The 20,508-nt window shown below is 43.1% G+C and overlaps 1 protein-coding gene and 1 pseudogene across 7 annotated transcripts in view; both read right to left on the reverse strand.

Annotated features, from left to right (window-relative positions):
• The window catches only part of ZMYND11 (zinc finger MYND-type containing 11), a 147,908-nt gene that overhangs the window by 30,943 nt on the left and 96,457 nt on the right, over positions 1-20,508 (reverse strand). For all 7 annotated transcript variants that reach the window (XM_073629918.1, XM_073629917.1, XM_073629916.1 and 4 more), the window contains 5 exons: positions 18,632-18,709; positions 10,486-10,578; positions 10,212-10,299; positions 8,299-8,354; positions 4,245-4,322 (listed from right to left, as the gene is read on the reverse strand). In XM_073629918.1, the coding sequence (XP_073486019.1) occupies positions 4,245-4,322; positions 8,299-8,354; positions 10,212-10,299; positions 10,486-10,578; positions 18,632-18,709 (393 nt within the window). The remainder of the gene's footprint in view (positions 1-4,244; positions 4,323-8,298; positions 8,355-10,211; positions 10,300-10,485; positions 10,579-18,631; positions 18,710-20,508) is intronic.
• Positions 252-367, reverse strand: LOC141146363 (5S ribosomal RNA; annotated as a pseudogene).

Raw genomic sequence — 20,508 nt, forward strand, 5'->3', positions numbered from 1 at the left:
TGTCGGATTGAATCCTGGCAGGACAATACCGTAAACTGAAAGTTCAGGCCCTCAGAACAAAGTGTTCTGCCTGAATTTCTAGAATGATAATGGGCAAGGCCAGTTCTGATCTGGGCCACTTCTCTTGGACAGCTGCCTCTTCCAGGACTGCTCCCCAACCCAAAAAGAAAAATTGGCATATGTTGTTACCACTTCCCATGTAACTGAAGGAAGGATTTTCCCCTTTGCAGATTTTTGGCTCCGGCGTACCCAGCCTACAGCACCTGGTATTTCCAGGTGGTCCATCCGGGTACTAACCAGGGCCGACCCTGCTTAGCCTCCAAGATCAGACGAGAACGGGCACTTTCAGGGTGATGTGGCCGTAGGCTCTGGAGTCAGACACATTGGGAATCTAGAGCTTGAACCCTTTGTTCCAAGCCGATAGGATACTGTTTTGCAGCAGTCTCCAATGAAACTGAGCATAAGGAACGGCCTCGACTGAAGCCACCATCTTTACCAACAACCTCATGCAAAGTTGAACAGAAGAAGAATTCATCTTGCTTCGACCACCTAAATCAGTTCCTTTATGGAGCTGATCTCCCAAGTATTTTAGCCTTCTTCATGGTTTTAAAGAAGATTTCTCCTAGGTTGAGAATGCGACCTAGATATTCCAGGTAGCTGAATGTGATGACCATACATTGGTCTAAGCGGGCTACAGACTGGACTATCAAGAACAGATCGTCCAGGTAAATCATAATCGTTATACCTTGGGCCCTTAATCTGGCTAGAAGAGGGGCCAGAACCTTTGTAAACACTCAAGGTGCACTAGCTAGACCGGAAAGCAGAGCTACACACAGAAGATTTTCCACCTTGAAAAGTAGATATTACTAGTGAGTGAGGAAATAGGCATATGGAGGTATGCATCTTTGATGTCGATTGACGCCAGAAGTTCTCCTCCTTGTAAGATGGAGATAACTGATTGGATTGACTCCATGCAAAAAAAGAGTAGTTATATTTAGGAATTGAATTTCGATTATTGAGATCCAGAATGTCCATTTGGATTTAACCAAACCCCAACCTCTGCTCTTACATGGGGGCCACCATGATCACTTTTTGCCAAAAGATGGTCCAATGTTTGAGAGAAAGACTTTTTTCCTCTGGATCCTTAGGAACGTTTGATCTGAGAAAGCGAGGAGACGGGAACTCTTGGAACTCCAGTTTATACCTTGGAGCTATTAAGGAAATCCCCCATTCATTTTGACACTCTTCCTGCCAGATCCTTGAGAACTGCAGAAGAATTACCCCTATTGAGCAAGCGGGGGCGCCTCCTCATAAGAAGGCTTCAGTATCTTGTAGACTTCCTCCCCCAAGACCTCTTTTGTCCCTGGGGTTAACCCTGAGGATTACCTTTTGAACTTGATGACGGAAGCCGTCGTGACTGCCTGGAGGCTGATGCCCCTGGCACAGGAGAAGGAACTTTAAAACGAAAATACATTTACTCCTTTTCTTAAATAGCAAAAAAGGTACTTTTTTCCACTAGAATTTCTTTGGATGTATTATCCAAAACATCCCCAAATAGCTGTTTCACCGCAAAAAGTCAAACTCTTATTCACAGAGGATAGAGCAGCGTTAATTGCTGGTATACCCTACTTAGTGAATTTTCTCCACCATAGCATAAAGTGAAAACTTTTTAGGAGGGAAAATAATGCTTATCTGGGTGATCCTCTCAGATACAAAAAAGCTTTTCCAAAGGCATGCACAGCTTGAGGAGGCTTTAGTGAACCTAAACACTCAGTTAAGGGTACATAAATGTGGAGCGGACCATTCAGCAAGAAAGATTGAAAAAGCTGATTCTTCCGCATTTGACACCTCAGAAGAGGAGTCATTAGCCTCACCACGGTACCCTGAGGGAATTAGTCTTCTCCTGCCCCTAGTTCCTCAGTTTGAGGGTCCTGGGTAATGGAAGAGAACCTGTCGCATTTAGTCCCACACTGGGATGCGATTAAAGTTGCTAAACTTTTTTTTTTTTTTTCAGCCTATTATGGCTGAAGAAAAAAGATCTCTTTAGTAAAATAAACAGGGGCTGCAGTGTTGAAAACAGTTGCAAACATTTCATGGCCCCGATGCTCACTCTCACTGGCCACCCTCTCTCAGGGGAGGATGCCATTTGTAGAGATGAGTAGGCTTTCCAGAGCTTAAAGGGAGACCCTTTCAGCTCTTTTTTGGGGGTGTTTCAACCCCCTTCTGACCCTAGCCCAATGCACAAAGCAGAGGTACTACCAGAAGAAACTGCTCCACTGCTTGAGCAATAGTTCAGCCACTGCCGCTGCTATTAATGCTCAGCCCCATGCAAATAGTAAATGTGTCAAATAGGAAATGCCTGTGTTACCAACCTTTCATGCTCCTCTTTGCTCTTATGTCTCTCCGACAATTTTGCAGCCAGCAGAGATGGAGTTTTTTTTTTAAATGCCCTCCCTGCCTTGGAGGACGCCAACGATGCGCTAAGCCCCGCAACCACCCCCTTTCTCTTTAAAAAAAAAAAAGAAAAGAAAAGTTTTCCCGCGCAAGCACGGGCCTCCGATTCGAAGGGATCGGCTTGTGAGTGAGGGAGGGAGGGATGGCGTGGAGGAGACCTGGAAGCTGCCGCCGTGTAGGGGCGGTGAAAGAAAACGGCATTGCCGATCGTTTTTAGTTCTCCCGTATACTCAGCCTCGTGAAGAGGGGGAGAGTTCAGCCCAGGTGGGGGTGTCTGGAGGAAGCAAGCAAACCCCCCCCCCAAACTTACCGGAGGTCTGCCTGCTAGCCGGAGGAAAAAAGTCTGCTGCTTCTGTGACACAGCGTTTTTTCTGAGCAAAGCATGAGAAGGTACGTGCTCTATACAGCCCCCAGTGGTGACACTTAGGTATGACAACATTTACTTTAAAGGAGACATTTCATAAGAAAACTCCACTTACCTTTTCCGCCGCAGGGTTTTTCTGTGGTAAAACCAACAGACCCAATCTTCACCTTTGATGGTGGGTTCCGTTAACAAACCTTCAGGAACCGGGGACCCTCGGGGAACCCACAATCCTGGACCTGTAATAGCACCCCGCCAGTGAAACTTTACGGCCTTAATACCAAAAGTACTGGATCCTGGGGTCCAGCTCTCTAAAAAGAGAAGCATTTACAAGCAAAACCTAGTTTCTTCGGATATGAGGCCCGGGCACCATTTAATTTGGCCTAAAAGACACTTTGAATGGATCCGGCTGCATAGCTAGCCCCAGCAAGGATTGCTCCAGTGGAGCTCAGCACAGCACACTTCACTCGTGATCAACACCTTAGACACTGCCAAAAAAAACCTGAGATGCTCCCGGTATGGGAGGGGTTATATAGGGAGGCAACTTCCTGTTTAGGGTGTGCCCGTGTCCAGCACCTGAAGGTGGACTATAACCCACATAGTAATTACTATGGCTCTGTGTCCCGTGATGTACGATTAAAGAAATATGTGCATTTGTTTTTTTCTACTATGAGCCTGCAAAGCAGGTGCTAAGCAGGGCTCTTGCAGACATTCTGGGTAAGCGGTCTACTCATACCTCGTACGGGCAGGCAGTTACACACTGCCAGGAAGACTCAATGAACTACATAGAGCACTCATCAGCACCCTGGTAGTTCATTGAGAACTACAAGCAGACAGCTGCAAAGAATGTCGGTACTTGTAGTTTTCACATTCATAGACCGGGTGGCCTATGAGATGATCCCCCGTTCACTGTCACAACAGGAGATTGGGGGGTGCAGTGGTCAGTGCTACAGTGACGTGGTACACATTACTCTCTGAATGTGTGTGTAACATGTTACAAAAGGTGAACTTATCCTTTAACCTTATGCTTTGTTCTATAAAGATGGCATAACGCAGTATATGTATATTACACCCTCCTCAACGGACTAGATGTTCAAGCACAGTTTGCTGCACATATTTCTACAGAGTGTACATTGTGCTGTGACCTGCTGCACCCGACTTGTCTAGCTACTGATAATGAAAACAATGGCAAAGCAATCAGAAACAGCAACATGTTCAACTCTATTCAATACATCTTTTTGAAAAAAGAAACAACAACATAGCATATTAAGTTTTTTTTCCCACTGAAGCAGACTGGCGCAAAGTGCAAGCATTGACATTACAAACAAACATTATTCTTTGTACCGAACCCTATAAGTGACCAGGATCATGAAAGATGTAGATTTGTTTTTAGAAAAAGTTCAAAAGACTTAAATCCTATGATACATACACAAGGATAGCAGAACCAGTTGTCAGGCCGTGCGTTTGACAAATAGAAGCAATTTTTGCAGAGCTGCAGTTCATCCAGCTGAAACCAGAAAATATTTAAACCCATCATCATACAGTATGCTTATGTTTTCACATGACAATAAATATTGCACAGGCACTGAAAATCGATGGTTTAACAATTAAACTTCCACAATGCGGAATATCATCTTTGGTTGTAGTTCTGCCCCCTGGTGTTCATTTTACAAACAACCCACACAAAGAAAATAAAGACTAAAACAGGGAGATGGAACACTAAAGTCATATTATTACTATATATATATATATATATATATATATATATATATATATATATATATATATATATATATATATGAACCCATTCAAGTTATATATGAGATTTTTTTTTTCTAAATGAAAACAAAAAAAAAAAACAAACAAAAAAAAAAAAAACAGCTATATAACATGGAATCGCAACTGTGTAGAGATGAGTTAGTTGTATATCTTGTTCCCCTTGTCTCTGTAAAAATATATGCATATATACACATATATATCTATATATCTATATATATCTATCTATCTATCTATCTATATAGATATATCTATATATCTATATAGATAGATAGATAGATATATAGATATATCTCTATATATATATATATATATATATATATATATATATATATATATAAAATAAAAGTGTAATATTCTGTTATACTGTATGCCCACACCTCATCAATACCTGATTATATTGAACAGACAATGTGACTGTACACATGTATCGATATTTTCAAAATACTGCAATAAAAAACTAAAAAAAAAAAAAACTTGTGAGATGAAATGTTAGGACATAACGAACTGGCTCTAGTGTATAATTTCAATGATTTACAGCTTTTTTTAGCACTTCTTACAGCAAACCATGATTTCTAAAATACAATGTAAAACATAAAAGGGAATATGCAGCGGTTTCAGAATGAATAAAGCTGAAGAAAAGGCCCTGGTTCTGCCACACAAAAATACAATATTTGTTTGGTACAATTAAACTTATCGAAGAGTACAAGATGATCCCTTCTCCCACCGCCTTTGGTCATATAAAAAACACCCTCAATGCAATTCAATTAATTCAAACGTACATTGGAAGGGTTTCACAAGAATAGCAAAGGCTGATCAAACATTTTGATAAGTAAACAGCAACCATTGACAATTCTGTAGGTTGGGGATCCCCTGCTCTCCTTCCTATATACTCTGCAGCCAAGCTCTGTTCTCTAAATGATAACTCAGGGACACAAACCTGACTATCAATTTAAGCTGAGATGGAACTAGATATTAAAGTGGTTATAAGGGCTAAAGGTCTGTACCTTTCTCTTATCATTCTCTGCATTAAAACAAAAAAACTTTTAGGTGCAGCCCCCCCCCCCCAACCCCCTAAATACTTACTTGCACTCTCTCCCTTCTCAATGGACTCAGTGAGAACAGCTGGAGCCGCTGGCTCCTGTTGCTGTCAATCAAATCCAGTGACAAAGGAGTGGGGGGTGGGGCCAAGCTGTACTGAGTGTGTCAATAGACACATGCAGTGCGGCTCAGGATTGAGTTTGCACAAGAAGCCACTTGCTAGGGGGCACTCAGAAGGGGAACTAGCCAGAAGTGCTGGCAGAGGACCCCAAAAAAGGGGGATTAGGGATGCTCTGTGCAAAACCATTGTACAAAGCACCTAACTCACCTCATCAAAAGAATCTTACCCTCCCCACAGCCCCGGATGCAAGCTTCACTTACGTTAATCTCACAGCCACAGCAAATGTTCACATCTTGCAGTTAAAATTGTCTGTGGGTCACCACAGACTTCTATGGTGCAGTTCATGTGGCTGGAGGCATTCCCATAGAAGTGAACATCCACAATGTAGGTGCAGCCAGTGGCTGTGAGATTCAGGTAAATATGCATCTATGGCAGGATAATTATGATTGGTGAGCTAGGAAAACAGGATGTGTGGAATGTGGAAGTAAACTTATCCTTTAACATTATTATTATTATTATACAGGATTTATATAGCGCCAACAGTTTACACAGCGCTTTACAGTATAAAAGGGAGGCAATATAGTTATAATACAATAAGATACAAGAGGATTAAGAGGGCCCTTCTCAGAAGAGCTTACAATCTAATAGGGTGAGGCAGGGGGTACAAAAGGTTGTAACTGTGGGGAATGAGCTGATGGAAGTGGCAAAAAATTAGTTAGAGATGTTATAGGCTTTCCTGAAGAGATGAGTTTTCAGGGATCGCCTGAAGGTAGAAAGAGTAGGGGATAGCCGGACAGGTGGAGGTAGCGAGTTCCAGAGGATGGGAGAGGCTCTGGAGAAATCCTGGAGACGAGCATGAGAGGAGGAGATGAGAAAGCTTGAGAGTAGGAGGTCTAGAGAAGAGCGGAGAGGACAATTTGGGTGATATTTGGAGACAAGATTGGTGATGTAGCTCGGGGCGGAGTTGTGAATGGCTTTGTATGTTGTGGTTAATATTTTGAATTTAATTCGCTGGGTGATTGGGAGCCAGTGTAGGGATTGGAGTAGAGGGTTGGCAGACACTGAGTGGTTGGCAGCATTCATGATAGACTGAAGAGGGGATAGCCTATGGAGAGGCAGGCAAATGAGAAGGGAGTTGCAATAGTCAAGGCGAGAGATAACAAGGGAGTGAATGAGGAGCTTGGTGGTTTCATTTGTTAAAAAGAGGCGAATTTTAGAGATGTTACGGAGGTGAATTCTACAAACTTTTGACAACGATTGGATTTGAGGCTGAAATGACAAGTCAGAGTCTAGGATTACACCTAGTACTCTGGTGTGAGGGGAGGGACTGATGGTTGCATTGTTGATTTTGATAGAAAAGTCGTGGAGGGGGGCACGGGCGGGGGGGGAATATTAATAGTTCAGTTTTAGAGAGGTTTAGTTTAAGGAAGTGGTGCGACATCCATGCTGATATGTCAGTTAGTAAGTTAGTAATGCGAGAGGAGACTGAAGGAGTGAGGTGAGGAGTAGACAGATAGATTTGGGTGTCATCGGCGTATAAGTGCTACTGGAAGCCGTGGGCGGTTATCAAGTGACCAAGGGAGGAGGTGTAGATAGAGAAGAGAAGGGGTTCAAGAACAGAGCCTTGGGGGACCCCCACAGAAAGGGGCAATGGAGAGGAGGAGGAGACAGAGTTGTAGGTGACACTGAAGGAGCGCTGTGATAAATAGGCAGAGAACCAGGATAGAGCAGAATCTCGGAGGCCAAGGGAATGTAGTTTATTGTGAAGGAGCGGGTGGTCAACAGTATCAAAGGCTGCAGAGAGGTCAAGTAGTAGGAGTATGGAGTTAGTACTGGCTGTTGGTTTTAGCAGTTAGTAAATCGTTAGTGAGTTTTAGTAAGGCAGCTTCTGTGGAGTGGTGTGAGCGAAAGCCAGACTGTAAAGGGTCAAGGAGGTTATTTTCACTGAGGTAGGAGCTAAGACGGTTGTAGACTAAGCGTTCTAGAAGTTTAGAGGTGAATGGGAGCAATGAGATGGGTCTTAAGTTGTTCAGGTTGGTAGGGTTCAGTGAGGGCTTTTTAATTATGGGAGTGATCTGTGCATGTTTTAGAGGGGAGGGGAAGGTGCCACTAGAGAGGGAGAGATTGAAGATGTGAGTGAGGGAGCAAAGGATAGAAGAAGAGGGTGACCTTATGAAGTTTTGAGGGAACAGGATCCATGGGACAATTGGTTAAGTGGGCATCTGAGAAAAGTTTTGTAACCTCAGTAGTGGCCAATTCAAAAGAAGAGAGTGTTGAATGTGCTGTCAGGCAAGGTATGTTGGGTGGGGAAGATGTATGCACATTTAGCTGGTTGCCACAAGGGCTGCTCTAGATTTATATACAATTTGCTAAACAATAACAGAGAATCTATGAAAAAGCCAGCAATATAAAAGCTGGCAACAATAGATACCAGAGATGGAGCATGAAAGGTAGTGAACTGTATGAAAAATAAGTATTAGATGTGCCCAGAAAAGTGTCATTACCCTATAAGTCAAGTAAATGAAGAGTGCTGAATAAAACTTACCTCGTGGCATGTGTCTGTGTACAGAACCTTGGCAACATCAGTCTGCTCACTGTCATCTGTAACAATTACAGCACAGCAAATTAAGCAGAGTTCCAATTTTATCAGTACATGTAATACTTGATTATTCACCCTCTATAAGCAACCTATCAGCAATTCACATCTGTATGTAAACCAGGAACATTTTAGTCTGTCTTGAAGACTTTTAGTACAAGCGTCTGGTTATAAACGATAAGTCATAACTTTACGACCACCCATCTAATATTGAGTAGGTCCCCCTTTTGCTGCCAAAACAGCCCTGACCTGTTAAGGAATGGACACCACCAGACCTATGAAGGTATACCGTGGTATCTGGCATCAAGCCACCAGTAGCAGATTCTTTAAGTCCTGTAAGATGGTCTCTAATGAGATTGGACTTGTTTTTCTAGCACATCCTAAAGATTCTTGATTGGATTGAGATCTGGAGAACTTGGAGGCCAAATCAATGTGTTGTGTTCCTCAAACCAATCTTACACCATTTTTGCAGTGTGGTAGGGCACATTAAGTTGTTGAAAGAGGCCGCTACCATCTAGGAATACCATTTTCATTAAGTGTACTTGGTTGGCAACACTATTTAGGTAGGTGGGGTATTTGTCAAGTAACATCAACATGAATGGTAGGACCTAGCAGAAGACTTTTCCAAAGTGTCACACTACCTCCATTGGCTTGCCTCCTTCCCATACTGCACCCTGGTGCTGCCTTCTCTTCCCCAGGAGAGCAATACACATAAACCCGACCATCCACATGATGTAAAAGAAAATGTGATTCATTAGAACAGGCCACCTTCTTTCACTGCTCTGTAGTCCAGTTCTGATGATCATGTACCCATTGTAAGCACTTTTGCCTGTGGACATGGGTTAGCATGGGCACCGACTGGTTTGCTGGCTACGCGGCCACGTACACAACAAATTACAGTGCCCTTTTTTTCTGCTTTCAACACATCCAATTCAGGGACAACATATTCACTTGCTTAAGATATCCCACTGACTTTCCGATGTCATTGTAACAATATAATCAATAATATTCAAGTAACCTGTCAGTGGTCACAAATTTATGGCTGATCAGTGTATGTCTCCATTTCAGATACTAGGCAGGTGCAATGTGCAGGTCACCAAATTTGGTGAGCACAGGTACCACATGCTGGCCTCTGAATGCATCTTAAATGCCATAAAAGCCCTCTATGTTGAACACAACTGATGTTTAACTTCAAGGACAACTGTACTTTGCCTCAGCAATAAACACAAACTCACTCTGACTCCGCCTCCACTCTATTCAGCCACTTAGGGTGAAAGGAAGTACCCAATAATTTGTTTGCAGGGCCTGAACAAAGGCAATGCTCTAAAAGAAAATTTAAGCAGCTGGTGAGGCTGCCATTAATCTAAACCTGTTTTTGAGTAGACGAGCGGGTTACTTTAAACAAACCAGACATACTTTTGTTTTGGTTAATAAGGAGATAGTAGTCTGTTTTAAATCTCCCCATAACAGTAATCTCATTTCCACCACCATTACTGCGGCTAACAGTGGGTGTACCTGTATGAAACACAGCCAGTATAATTACAAAAAAAGAGGATAACATGGGAATGTACAAGCAGGTAGAGTTTACTAACTCTGGACAAGAGCACCCCCAGCCCCCTCCGAGTCTTATACTAACCTGTCTTCCCAGCAGGGCCTACACATGTTTTGCAATCCCATTCATTCTGAACAAACAGGAACGCAGAGCCCATGCCCCCACCTGTCCAAGAAGACTCTTGACAAGCAGCCAGGCAATCTAGGCAGTGATATCTTGCTTGATCGGGGACAGGTGAATACAAGACTGCAATATAAGTGTAAGAAAATGGAAAAAAAATGCCTAAAGCAGGAAACAAGATCAAAATCACCTCCATAGAATATAATGGTGTTGTGCAAGAGAAGCTGAGCATCTGCCTTGAATTCCTCATAACTTCTGTACTTTCCTTCGTTCACTTTCTGTAAAAAAACAGTCAGGTTGTTTAGTTGCTGAGAGAAAACAGTATTTCTCAGTCTCATATGATACAAGATTATGTAATTCCAAATAAACAAACTACTCCAATTTAACGTTTAGCCTTAGAAGAAAATCCTTTTATGATTACTATATTAATTTTGAACTTTCACAGAAACTTGAAAAGAACCTACCTCATTAATAGTGGACACATCAATCGCTGTATGCACCAGTCTTCTGTACATGGGGTGTTTTGTATCCTTCCCTTTCTTGTTAAGTTCAATTGCCTGAAAAGGTATAATTATTCGGATTAAAGTGGCATTAAATGCAAAACAAAAAAAATCGAATACATTGCAGATTGCCAGTTCTTAAATGTGGTGGCTGCATTAGTTCTTTTTTTTTAAGGATGTTTTTTCCTTCATTATCACCTGGTGATCTGACAATTACCACACGTTCTTTCTTAGGTAGGGCTCTATCTATGAAGGAGAACTGAGCTACTCTCTGACAGCAGCTTGTGCTCAGTGGTGGGATCCTTAAACTGGTTGTAAAGGCTCAAGGTTTTTTCTTTTTCGTACACTACGGGACACAGAACCTTGTTAATTACTTAATGGGTTGTATAGCTCACCAATTGGTGATTGGACACTGGCACACCCAATGAAGATAAGTCCCCCTCTATATAACCCCTCCCATGAGGAAAGTACCTCAGTTTTTTCACCAGTGTCTAAGGTGTTGGTCACGATTAAAGATGTGCTAAGAGGAAAGCTCTACTGAAAGATCCCTAAGTGGGGTCAAGGAGCTACGCAACCGGATCTATCCAAAAAAGCCGTTGATGCAGTGATTAGACTGGTGTCGGAATACTAATGAGGAAAAGACCCTGGCTGGGTGTTAGCCACAGGCATTTCTAGCCTGTGCAGCTTGTAAGCTCGCATTTTTTACGGTGGTGTATTCACGGTGTCTGTCAAGCAAAAGTCACATGAATTTCATTGAACCGTTCATAAGCTGATTCACCTTTTGCAAAGGAATTCTTGTTTGGAACTTTGATTTATTTTCACAGAATCACCCACAGAGTCAATAACTTCCTAGTTGGGACTGTGTTTGAATTATCTATCATATGTTGTATAAGGTTAAGGTTCACTTGCACATTAGTTAGAGCGCAACCATATTTTGTATCTATCTGTATTTGTGTGCATTTCACTTTGTGTTGCAGCTTACTATTAGGGTTTAATTTATTTTCCAGCGCAGTTTTTTTCCACTAAAATGGATGGTAACCGGGCCTCGCGGAAGAGCGAGGTTTTTGCCTGTAATGTCTCTCTTGTAGGACTGGGCTCTGGGATCCAGTACTTTGGGCACGTACTAAAAAATGCACAAAGATACTCTGGCAGAGTCTTCTACAGGTCCAGGGAAGAGGCCTCCTTTAAATAGGAACCCAGAACCCTGAAGGTTGGCACAACACTACCCGCCATGATAGGTGAAGATTGGATCTGTCTGGTTCAGTTCCTGCGGCGGGGATAAGGTAAGTGAGAAAATCCACTTTCTCCTATGAGTAGCTGCATGTCTTACCTGTTTCCGCCACTGAAGGGAGTAAAGAGGCATACCTGCTGTTCTACTTTCTGCTCTCCAGGAAACGAAAGCTCAGTGTCAGCCGGTCCGTTGAGCGGCTCACTTCCTCCGCTGCAGGCTCTGCCACAACTCTGTAGGGGGGGTCCCTCGTAGTCCGGGGTCCACAACGCTCGTTGGAGGGATCTCTCTCTCCTCCTTCTTGCCCCCGCCATTACCCTATGTGCAGGCGTGCTTTTGAAGCCAGTTTGGCGGGGAAGCAGAGTGTGGTTGCCGCAGGCGTGCACGCCAGCCACAGCGCAGGGCGGAATTTTTTAAATAAACCGCCAGAGCTCTGCATACAAGAGGGACACAGCAGCTTAGGGCACGTAAGCAACTCCATGTGTGTTGGATGCAGGCACACCAAGACGCCTACTCAGCATCAGGCTGTGCAAATTAGCAGCATATTGTTTGTATTGCTAGACTAGCTCAGCAGTTGATGCCCCTGCGCTAGTACCTCTGCTTTTTCTAGCTTAGGACTATGCCTTCCTGTAGAAGGAGTTCAGGGGCAGGGAAGAGGGGCATGAAGGTGTCGCCATCCGGATCGGGGGGTCCTAGTCATGCCTGCCGGGTTCCAACCTCCCCTGCTGGACCTGATGCAGCCGCACAGGATGAGCCATTGCCCCTGTCAGGCTTTGCAGCTTCTCCTAATATGGCAGCTTCTGCATATGTCACTGAGGACACTTTAGCAGCAGCTTTAGATTGGTTAAATTGGTTAGAAGAAAATTGGTTAGAAAAAGAAAATCGCTACTTTGTCCTCACAGAAGAGCAGAAAGCGGGGTAGGTCCCCTTCTGCTGCTCTAAATCCCCCATCAGATGAGTCTGATGATGATGATACTACTCCATCAGGGGACAAGTATCTGGAGCAGTCGGATGAATCAGGGGAATCAGAGGAGGCTTTTTCTGCCTCAAAGGTTCTCAAATTGCAGGTGCAATGCTATGCAGAAGCCGTACATGCTGAATTAACCAAGTTCCCTGTTTCTTCCTTGGGATCATTAAAATCCCTGCAGGCTGCATATATTTTCCCGGTCCATCCTGTATTGGAAAAACGGATTTATGCTGACTGGGAACATCCAGACAAGCTGTTTTCTCCCCCTAAGAAATTTGCTTTCCTTTACCCAATGGAGGAAAAAATTACCAAGAAATGGAGCTTGCCAGCAATAGATGCGACTATTTCTTGTGTGAACAAAAATCTGACTTGTCCTGTAGACAATGCTCAGGTGTTTAAGGAACCAACTGAGAAAAAGCTGGAATCTTTACTCAGGTCCTCCTTTAGTATGGCTGGCGTTGTAACCCAACTTGCTGTGGCAGCATTTGGCATGTGTCAGGTACTAAAGGTGCAGGTGAAGCAAGGGCTTAAGCATCTTCCTGCTGATCAGGTTAAGCTATGGGTGGACCTGCCTAAGGCCTTATGTTTTGCGGTAAATGCCATAAAAGATTCTATTCAGCAGGCATCTTGCCTTACCCTCCTGCTGGTACACATGCGCAGGATTCTGCGCTAAAGCATTGGTCAGCTGAAGCTCCATGCAAAAAGCTTTTAACCGATTTCCCCTTTCATGGGGAACGGCTGTTTGGTGATGACCTGGATAAATACATCCAGAAGATTTCCAGTGGTAAGACTACCCTTTTACCAGCTAAGAAAAAGAGTAAACGTCCTTCTTTTAAACGTTCTCTCTCCCAGATTCCTGGGGCCACATCCTCTAGGTAGTGGCGACGGCCTTCTCAGTCAGATGCAAGGCCCAGGGCCAAGCCCAAGGACAAAAGAAACCTTGGGGTCAGAAATCTGCTAAACAGAACCCCAAAGCCTGCTTATGAGGGGGCGCCCCCACTTGGCGACTTCTGTGATTTTCAGGGGCTTGGCAGGCGGAAATCCGGGACAGGTGGGTAATTTCCAGTGTCCCTGGGTTACAAGCTGGAGTTCCAAGAATTCCGCCTTACCGTTTTCTAAGGTCAAACATTTCCAAAGATCCAGTAAAAAGAAAGCCCTTCTTCCAGGCATGGGATCACTTGCTATTCCAAGGAGTAATCATAGAAGTTCCCCTATTCAAACCTCTTTGTTGTTCCAAAACCAAATGGGGATGTCTGACCTATTCTAGCTCTAAAGGGCCTGAATCATTTCCTGAACATTCCCCCCCTTTCACATGGAGTCAATCCACTCTGTGGTCTCCACCCTATTAGGGGGAGAATTCATGGCGTCAATAGACATCAAAGACGCATATCTACATGTGCCTACCTGTCCTGCTCACCAAAGGTTCCTAAGGTTCACAGTAGAAGAGCGCCATTTTCAGTTTGTGGCGCTACCCTTTGGTCTGGCTACTGCACCCCGGGTATTTACGAAGATTCTAGCCCCGCTTCTAGCAAATCTAAGGGGCATAGCAGTGACGGCATATCTAGACGACCTGCCACCGGTAGCACGGTTAAACCATAATGTGCTCAGCACGGTAAAATACCTAGAGCACTTAGGTTGGGTCCTCAACCTGAAAAAATCATCCTTGCAGCTCTTAAAGAGGGGGGAGTATTTGGGCATGATCATAGACACTGCTCAAAGCAGGGTATTCTTACCCGAGTCAAAGATCAGGTCTATAATAGAATTGATCAGGATGATCAAGGCGAGGAAGGAACCATCCATTCGTCTTTGCATTTAGCCCTCAGAGCCTGGACGTACAGGTTGCAGGGTTATCCTGTCCAGATACAGTCCGACAATGCTACTGCTGTGGCCTATATCAATCATCAAAGGGGCACCCGGAGTCAGGATGCCCAGAGGGAGGTGAACCAAGTACTGGTTTGGGCAGAAAAGCATGTTCCCTGTCTTTCTACAGTCTTCATTCCGGGGGTAGGGAAATGGCAAGCGGACTATCTGAGCCGCCAGCAGCTGTTACCAGGAGAATGGTCTCTGTACCCTGAGATATTTCGGGCCATATGCTGGAAAAGGGGTACCCCGGATGTAGATTTACTAGCCTCCAGGTTCAACAGGAAGTTGGACAACTTTGTATCGAGGACAAGGGATCCTCTAGCATACGGGGCAGATGCGCTAGTGATTCCTTGGGATCAGTTTGCGTTCCCTCCGATTCCGCTCTTACCGAGACTTCTTTGCAAGGTCAGGAAAGAAGGGAAACCAGTAATCCTGGTGGTTCCAGCTTGGCCCAGAAGATCCTGGTACACAGAGATCGTAAGGATGGCGGTGGGAAAACCTTGGGTTCTTCCACTCCGCCCAGACCTGCTATCGCAGGGACCAGTAGTCTATCCTTCCTTACAAAGTCTAAGTTTGACGGTTTGGCTGTTGAAGCCTACATTTTGAAGAAACCTGGACTTTCGGGTCCAGTTCTCTCCACTCTGGTTAATGCTAGGAAGCCGACCTCCAGGCTCATCTATTACATAATCTGGAAGGCATATGTTTCCTGGTGCGAATCCAAAGGGTGGCATCCTCAAAAGTATGTCATTGGTAGGATTCTTGCTTTTCTTCAATTGGGGGTAGAGATAAAACTGGCCCTGAGCACTATCAAGGGTCAGATGTCGGCCCTTTCAGTATTCTTTCAAAGACCACTTGTGTCTCATTCCCTAGTCCGGGCTTTTATTCAGGGGGTATTGTGGTTAAATCCGCCAGTCAAATCTCCTTTGTGCCCATGGGATTTTAATTTAGTCTTGTCTGTTTTACAGAAACAGCCTTTTGAACCTATTCGCCATATTCCGTTGCTCCTTTTGAGTAGGAAATCGGCCTTTCTAGTCACTATCTCCTCTGTTAGGAGAGTATCTGAACTGGCAGCTTTCTCTTGTAAGAGCCTTATTTAATTGTCCACAAGGACAAGGTTGTGTTGCGTCCCCACCCCACCTTTCTCCCTAAGATGGTGTCGGGTTTTCATCTAAATCAAGATGTTGTCTTACCTTCCTTTTTTCCAGACCTGCAGTCTGCGAAGGAAAAATGATTGCATTCTCTAGATGTAGTGAGAGCAATAAAGGTCTATCTGAAAGCAACTGCTCAGATACGGAAGACTGATGTTTTGTTTATTCTGCCGGAAGGTCCTAGAAAGGGGCAGGCAGCATCTAAATCTACTATCTCTAAGTGGATTCGGCAGGTTATTATTCAAGCTTATAGTTTGAAACAGAAAATTCCTCCTTTTCGTATGAAAGCGGACTCGACCAGAGCAGTAAGTGCTTCTTGGGCAGTGCATCACCAGGCCGCAACCTGGTCTTCAGTCCATACATTTACCAAATTCTATCAAGTGGATGTAAAAGGGCTTGAGGATACCGCCTTCGGGCACAGTGTGCTGCAGGCAGCAATGTAGTTCCTCACGTCCGATGGTGGTCAGCTTTGATTTGTGTCTCCCTACCGTCAAGTTGAGAGTTGCTCTGGGACATCCCATTAAGTAATTAACAAGGCTCTGTGCCCTGTGGTGTATGAAAAAGAAAATAGGATTTTTAATAACAGCTTACCTGTTAAATCCTTTTCTTGGAGTACACCACGGGGCACAGAGATCCCCCCCCCTTCTTATGGGATCCTTATTGCTTTGCTACTCTCCTTATGGGAGCTGTTATATAGAGGGAGACTTGTCTTCATTGTGTGGGCCTATTGGTGAGCTATACAACCCATTAAGTAATTAACAAGGCTCTGTGTCCCGTGGTGTACTCCAAGAAAAGGATTTTTACAGGTAAGCTGTTATTAAAAATCCTATTTAAAAATCCTATTTTTCAATCTATGCACGAAGGTAAAAAACATTCTGTGTGCAGCCCCCCCCCCCCCCTCCCAATACTTACCAGAGCCCCATCTCGACAGATGCACAGAGATGTGCACGAGAGCAGCGCCTAATTGGCTGAGACGTTCACAGCCAGTGAATGAATGAGGAGAGAGCGGGAGCGGGCCGAGCCATGCTCAATGTGTGAATGGACACACAGAGCAGTGGCTTGGGAGTGAGTCTGCTCGGGTGCCCCCATAGCAAGCTGCTTGCTTTGGGGGCATTCGACAGGAGGTAGGGGCCAGGAGTGACTGTGGGGGAACCCAAGAACAGGAGAATCTGGGCTGCTCTGTGCAAAATCATTGCACAGAGCAGGTAAGAATAACATGTTTGTTATTTAAAAAAAAAAAAAAAGTTCCCTCTAATTTGTAATAAAAAACATCATACTAACGCCACATGCTATGGAATTATTACAGATAGCAATGCACTTTGTGCAATCCAGCATTTGCAATGTTCTTAAAGGATAATTATGTAAAGACCCTTTAACTGCTGTGGTCCCTGAAGCCTACACAAAAAAAAACTGCCTCTGCTGTACTTTATCAAGAGATTTGTATTTTTTCCTGCAGCCTCCTGTGGTTTGCTTACATCTTGCTATGCTGATAGGAAGCCTCTCACGGGAAGGCACTTTTGGGGAGCTGCTATCATAGCCACTTTCCTATTTCTCATGAACATTCTTTAGTAAAGCAGTTCCCTCTGCAGGATGTAAATAGAAGGCAGAATGCTGCAGGGAAGTGTGGAAAACATATCAATCTCTTTAAGTAAACTACAAGCTGCAAGGGACAAGGAGAGTTATAGATCTGTACAGTAAATGCAGCTATATGGGTAAATGTGTGTAAGTTCCAGAAATGTATCAAAGCTAAAGATATTTAAAAGGGAAGGTGCGAGTGTGTGTATTAATAATTTGCAACAAAAAATACCATTCCTCATGAACGTACATTTAGATTTCTGTAAATTTTCAGGGTCCAAGAATACACTACCACCCATACATTTCTAGCTGACAAAGCCAATAACAAATATTTCTTCGTAAAAGGTACACTCAAATTTTCATTGTAGTATTTAAGTTTTTGCATGTGGCCACCTCTCAAACTAAATCCTTATTGCTGGTATCCCCATCACCTGAATGGCTCTGAATTTTGTCTAAAAACATGCAGACTAGAGTGCTTATACACCTCCCTCTCCATGAGATTTCTACTCTTATGCACTGAATGGTGCAAAATCTGGAACAGCTCTGCATAGAAACAAATTAGCCTCAAGGTTTTATTGTCGAAGCTTAAATGAACAAGCTGAAGTTAGAAGCTGATTGGCTGCAGTTTTAGTAAAACAATGTTTGATGTACAGAAGATAATCCAATGAGCATTTGGTTGCACACAGAAGCAATTATGAGCAAAAGGTTTTTTTACAAAGCTCGATTTAAAAATAAACCAAATTAATCTTATGTCTTTTTTTTTTTTAGATGGGGGTTATGAATAGCAGTAAGACTAAGAGTATATTAGAAAACGTTGTACCATTCCTGCAAACCCCCCTCCCCAATAGGTCAGCATCAGGGGTGCTTAAACACAAATGTTCGAAAATGAGAATGTTCATCGGCTAAGCAAAATGTCCAAGTGTTGCACACACTCTGCCCTCTAATGTGTATGGCAGCAGCCAATGTACGATGTAACCCAAGTCCTTCTACCTTATTTAGTTTACCTTCAAAATAAAGGAATACCACTGTAATTAATAGTGCAATAACCCACAACAACTTCTATTGGCTGCAGGAAGATATCTGATAAATTACAGCTGATGGATCGCTGTATTCTAAAAGCAAAACAATTGCCCATTTTGTCTCTGTGGAGATGGACACATATTTCTAAAGCTATAGTTTTTACCTTGGCACTTAGTCCAATGCAATAATCAATATAAAAGCATTACAGTAACAACACATAAACACGAGGGGGGAAGCGGAGTCAGTAAAATGTGGTTAGTAGAATCACAACACTGCAGGTTTCTCTGAACTAAGAAGCAAAAAACGTACCCTTTCCTTCATACGGGACACAATGAATCGCAGGTATTTACCCATCTCCTGTTTGTTTAGGTTCTTTTTCTTCATGCTCTGAAACAAAAATATTGCCATCAATATTAAGATCTTTCTCTTCTGTATTATCACTACATTGCTAAAACAGCAGAAAAACTGCATTCTTTAAAATAAAATTCATCTGTTTTAATGAGACATCACAGGGCATGAAAGTACAAATTATAATTTAGAAGAAACCTAAATGTTATGAAAGACAGCTGAACGTGGGAGATGCCAAACTTGATGGTTTTCATATATATTTTACCATATTTTCCAAGTATGCTACAGGGTACATAACAATATTGGAGCTACCACTACTGACTTGTGTTTTAGGCCTGGTTCACATCTATACGCGTTTTGGTGCTTTTTGCAGAAACGCAGTAAAATTCATCTAACACGATTTACTATGGGACACGTTCACATCTATGCTTTTTTTCAGCTGCTGCATTTTTTAAAAGGGTCAGGGACTTTTTTTTAATGCAAAACGTGTTTTTTTTTTCCTTTTTTTTAATTCAGCTGCAGAGAAGCATGTAGTGTAATTTTTGCTGTGATTTTACCGCCATTTGCGGTTTTTATTTTTTAATCTGGCCAACAACAAATTGGCCAAAAAAATAAAACAAAATGCAAAATGTAAATTGTGGCAAAATCACATATGCAAAAAGCACTGCAGAACGGATCAAAAAGCAAAGTGCATAGATGTGAACCGAGCCTAAACGTGCAAGATCTGGAGCTTTAATTTGGATCCTGACTTCACTGACCACTGAATTACTGACCTGGCACAAGAATTCAAGATGTTCAGAGGTCACCGGATGCATGTATGTAAAACCTACATTACTTACCAACAGTTTTAGGTGGGAGTGAACAGCAGTTCACTTACATGCTGTTTTAATTTTTTTCTATAGCTACCCAGAAGTCCATAAAGCCCAACTGAAGCTTTATGGAAAAGATAAAATAAAATCACACCAATAAATTTCAGGATGCAGTAAAATAACAGCTTTTTAATGCTCTAAAGAAGAACTCTTAAATGAAAACTTCAGGGGAAAAAAGTATTTAAACTCTGTTGGCACATAAGGCGTTAACTGCAATGAGGTATACGACACGTCTCAAAGCTCTCACACTCTCTTTTTAATAAAATATAAGGTTTCACTAAGTGCAAATGGTATAAAGCTATCGCTACACTTCCAGTGCTCCAACATCCCAACTACAGGTATCTGACAGAATTTATAGCTTTGCTTGCAGCTGCGCTGTCTGCCCTTCCTCCTGTCCCGTTGCCCAATCACATAACATTTGCCAATCTGTGAACCCATTCAGAAAAACCAAAGCTGGAGTGAGGAGGGGCAGGCAGAGCAGCTGCCGTGTAGCAGAGACATATCTATCCTTTCAAAGCACTGGAGTATAGCTAAGGCTCTACTATTCAGCACTCAGTGAACTGGTAGATTTTTTTTTTTTTTTTTTAACAAACAACAAATAGATCCAGGAGATGGCATACGCCTTCTTGCACCAAACACTCCTTGTAGGCTAGCAGATTATAAATGTTTACGGTCTTCTGGAATTCTTCTATACGTGCATCAGAACTCCAAAGACGCACTGCCATGAATGACAGTCCCTCGCACTAGCCTGCAGTTAGGGACTGTTGCTCTCACAAATAAGTCATAAAAAAAAAAAAAGTATAGATCTATATTCAGCAAAGCTCATGCTCCCTACCATTTGCAGAGCTATAGGTCTGATTCATGAGGGGACATGATGGACTGCTGCAGGGAGGTCACTGCTCTCACAATGGGAGCAGCAATCCTTAGTTGCAACCCACTAGCAGTATAAGTGGCATTGTGGTGTCTGTA

This window comes from Aquarana catesbeiana, linkage group LG05, assembly GCF_042186555.1.
Source record: "Aquarana catesbeiana isolate 2022-GZ linkage group LG05, ASM4218655v1, whole genome shotgun sequence".
In the NCBI taxonomy this organism is placed as follows: domain Eukaryota; kingdom Metazoa; phylum Chordata; class Amphibia; order Anura; family Ranidae; genus Aquarana; species Aquarana catesbeiana.